The following is a 4,362-nucleotide window of genomic DNA, read 5'->3' as shown; positions in this document are numbered from 1 at the left end:
ATAAATTTTTTTTTTTTTTTTAACCTTGCCTTACACAGAGGCATTGTTGTGTTAGCATAGAAAATGGTCCTGTTCAAACTATTGGTATAAAATTAGAAGCACACAATTCCCTAGAATAGCATTATATGCTTAAACATTAAGATTTGTAGTCATGCAAATTACTAAAGTAGTCAAACCTGTTCATTAGAAGGGGGTGTCCCAATACTTTGGGCAATATGTTTGGTGCGGTAGGGGGCCCAACCTCATATTCTTTCATAGGGCCCAAAATTGCTAGCGGCGCCCCTGCTCCCACTAGCAAGTGAAAGAAGATAATTTTACTTGCCAGACCAGACAACTAATCTGATTAAAACATATAATTAGGGAAGCACTGAAATTTCGGCGAGAATTATTCTGGTTTTATTACATTCGGGCAATTGATAATGGATAAACAACAGTAACAACAAGGTCACGCCACTTGAAGCTCACGCAGCCTATCTGTGAGAGAATCTCGTGGAGAAATTAAAACAACTGAACACAACTGCAAACAGAAGAAACATAAAAATGTCACTTGGATCTTATATTTATTACAGCCTAGTTAAGCAATGACACGACCAATAGAGTGAAGTTTTCCCTGAAAACCACGATTGCAAAATTGACATTTTATACAAGAGTTAAAACGAGTAGTTAATATACATTTTAGTTCAATATTTGAATTTAGGATATACTGTCAACGTTGACTGTTTTTGCTCGATTTGGTTAATGAAAATAGTTCCAAACAAAGATCATAGCAGAACAGTCGCGCATCTCTGAACAACACACAGTGGTGTTTCGTTTCTGAATGATTTGTGTTTTTGAATGTTGAATCATTAGAGTCAATGATTCAGTGGCCATTCATAAAGACAGGCGCTTGCTTCATTCTTGAATGAATCAGCCATCCGAACGAATCGTTTGAAGGCATGCTTCAATGACTCATTAAGACAGTCCCTTGCTGCCACCTACTGGCGGTTTACTTTCATAGTAGCTTATCTTTGCATTTTTTCCAACATTTCAAATTTGTATAGCTAAAAAAATAACTATTTTTAAACACCAAGCTCACAACATTATTTATGCTGTTATAATTTTGCAGTCTAAATGCATTCTTGCTATATTTCAGCTACATTGAACTGTCTGTGTAAATGCATCTGAATGCCACTCCAGTCACTTCTGCAGTGGAAAGATCGATTTGGTTCATACTAATTTAATTTGATTGGTAACAGCCCTATATTGTCTTATTATATTAAGTGAAATTATTAACAAAATGTAAGAATTTGATTTGGAACGAATTGGTTAAGAATTGGAAAAATGCCCTTTAAATAGGCCAAAAATGACCTGGAAATCAATTTAAAGAATATGCAGTATTAAGTCATATAAAACGTAATTTCCCAACAACAAAATTGTGGCCAGTGAAAATGCTGAGTGGCAATCTTTTTGGTAAAAAAACCCCCCACAGAAAAACATGTACAATACTTCCCCCTAGTGGTCACGATGAATGGCAGCAAATTCATAGTAGGCCTGCATAAGTAGATTGGAAGAGGAAACATGACTGCATTCAAAACGATTCAAGACAGTCAGTCACACAACAGAGAAATTTCATTAGTCCAACAAGATGGACAAAATAAAACAAAAAATAATCTTCCAACATGGTCATTCAATTGAAAGTTAATTTATTAAATATAAAGCAATATTCTGTATATAGAAAATGTGTTGTGAGATAACAAGTGCACGAGTAATTCATGGTGAAAAATGAAACCTATTTTTAGAAACTACTTACAGCAGTTTAAATTCAATTCATATTCACTCAAAAGGCATTCTTAATTTAATTTTGCATAACCCTGCTACAGTGGTTGCTAGAGGTGCTGCATACTGGCCCATGTCAAGCAAAGTACAGCATGTATTTGAAAATGATATGATAAAAATACGATATTTTTAATTTAGATAATTCTGAAGAAAATGTGAGTGCTAATGCAACAGCCACAACCATGATGTTAGGGTATTGTGGATGGTTGCCAGGGTGTTTTTTCCCCCACTCATTTTATCATCTAACAAGTGAAAATCAGAAATCTGATTGCTTAGAGTAATGACAGCATGAATTCTTATTACGTTGCATGATTTGAGGTGAAATTTAAATTTGAGTAACAGGCTTCGCCTTCACAAGCATCTCTATTAAGTTCAAAGTTAACCAATTTCCTCATTCCTAATTTTAGTTATCTTCTTTCCAGCTTACTCCATCACCTCCCACTTTATCTTCTGTTTTAGAACTGGTGAGGTGCAATGTCTCTTTAGACTGTATTTGTCGTCCCTCCTCTTCTTTCTTTACCGCCTCTAACTCTTCATCCAAACCATGGAGAGTTTCTTGCATGTTAGAGGAGGCTGGCATGACGTCAGTCAGACCGCTGGACTCTGTGCTCGCATTCAAAGAGTTCTGTTCGTCTGATGTTCTACGGCTTCCACCTGCTGGCCCGTGTCTCCTGATGGTCCTTCGATTTCTGCTGCGGCGTGATTGGTTGCAGTGCAGTGTGCGTCTGCGGTGCCATTGGCTGAGAGATCTGTGTGCTTCTGCGCTAAGTTGCCGCTTCGCTAGACGAGGCCGGAAGCTGCTGATGTAAAAAAGGGCAGCGTAGAGAGACGTAAGGTAGTACCCACCTGAGAGAAAGACCGAAAGACAGTATGCACGTTACACACGCTTGTATGTGAATATTAAAAAAAAACTACTAACCCTTCTGGTGGAAAATTCCACTGACGGTCATTCTTTTTATAATTCTAATGCGACATATTAATTTCTTCAAGCAACAAATAGATATCAAACAATTATCTTTGTAAATGTTTTGAAAATTCTTTAAGCATTTAGCCTTTTTCAAATCCCTGTGATTTTCTTTCAGTATGTGTAATTCAGTATGCACATTCAGTATTTTGGTGCAAATTTAAAAAGTTTTACACAATAAAATTGTGTGATTTTTTTAACACAGTCATCTGAATGGTGGATGCTCATGTCCAAACAGAAACATAAAAATGAAAAACTAAATTTAAAGAGGCCTTTATGACACACTTCAGGGTAGTTTCAAATAGAGGGCTTGAGACATAGAAGGGGTCCTGCCATTGAGATGACTGGGAATGCACTGGATAGACCTCTACATGTACTATCTTGGTCTTGGTCCAGACAAACAGTCATTGAGCCAGAAGCTGACATGTTGGACTGAGTATTGCTTTGAAAGGATCAGTGTTTGCCTTACCAATGCATTACAGATGTCACTGCATATAAACTACTAGGGCTGAAAAACTAAATTCAAATTTTATACTTAAATTAGCAAAATTCGAATTATATTCGAATTTAAAATGCATGCTTAAACAACTATAAACAAAAATGCATCATCTTTGTATGCATAGTTTAATACAAAGGGCGGAAAGCCAATCACATTTTTCACATTTAAAAATATGAGATGCAGTGGGATGGGGAAAAAACCCAGCCATAAAGTCTCGATATATGTTTTTTTCAAAGTTAAACTTGTTTTAATTTTACATGGCTTTCTAAACATGCGGCTCCTTTGTGCGAGATGCGAGTGTAACGGTGATAGATGTCCCTCTAGAAAATGCACGAAATATACGTTCTGTGTGAACGGCTTGGTTTCAGTTTTGATGTAAACAAGATCTTCTCCGCATTGATGTTCGCTTCTTCCGAAATATTTTTAATGAACAATGCAGCAGCGCCGCATCTAGTGGCTTCAACTGGATAGGCTAACAAAAACATTATAATGCAACGACACTTACATCGTCATCACATCTCGTGCGCCACTGATAAGGCTGCCTGACGCACAACTAAAATTCGAATGCAACGTTTTTGCATTCGAATGTGGATTTTTATTTTAAATTCGACGAATATTCGAAATTCGATTTTTTTTTGACAGCCCTATAAACTACAGTAGTACAGCAAATACTTTATTTATGGGTTTGAATGTGTGTGTACCCCCTACCCTCTCCTTGTAGTTGCATGGGGTCTAGCAGCTCCATCATATAGTCAGTGTCAACCTGAAGTGTAGCTACATCACTACGCAGCAACACCCATGTCAGGCATGGCAGGAAGTCATCTGCCCCGAAGACCGTACCTAACATGAAACATAAATCTACACCTTAATGACGGAGGTTTTTAGATGTTTTAAGTGCTTAAAAAGGGCTCTATGTGTATATGTTCGGAATTGTTGGTTATTCTGTACAGGACAAATCAAAATTATTAGAGCACTAGTATTTCCACCAGCTAAAATGGTTTTAAGTCAGTTAAGTCAGCATCTTTTGCTGTAGTGTGTCAGTAGGAAACACAGAGATCTGATCTGATCATCATCCAGTCTGTCT

The 4,362-nt window shown here is 37.1% G+C and overlaps 1 protein-coding gene across 1 annotated transcript in view; it reads right to left on the bottom strand.

The window, feature by feature from the left end:
• Positions 1 to 1,665: 1,665 nt before the first annotated feature.
• The window catches only part of LOC107655292 (ras and Rab interactor 3-like), a 24,642-nt gene continuing 21,945 nt past the window's right edge, over positions 1,666 to 4,362 (bottom strand). The window contains exons 9-10 of the mRNA XM_016442744.1: positions 3,987 to 4,118; positions 1,666 to 2,661 (exon numbers count right to left, since the gene is read on the bottom strand). Coding sequence (XP_016298230.1) covers positions 2,219 to 2,661; positions 3,987 to 4,118 — 575 coding nt within the window. The 3' untranslated portion in view covers positions 1,666 to 2,218. The remainder of the gene's footprint in view (positions 2,662 to 3,986; positions 4,119 to 4,362) is intronic.

The sequence above is a fragment of the Sinocyclocheilus anshuiensis genome, unplaced genomic scaffold (assembly GCF_001515605.1).
Source record: "Sinocyclocheilus anshuiensis isolate Anshui unplaced genomic scaffold, SAMN03320099.WGS_v1.1 scaffold1257, whole genome shotgun sequence".
NCBI classification, from domain to species: Eukaryota; Metazoa; Chordata; class Actinopteri; order Cypriniformes; family Cyprinidae; genus Sinocyclocheilus; species Sinocyclocheilus anshuiensis.
The sequence above is the reverse complement of the archived record's forward strand: the minus strand, read 5'-3'. Positions and strand labels throughout refer to the sequence as shown.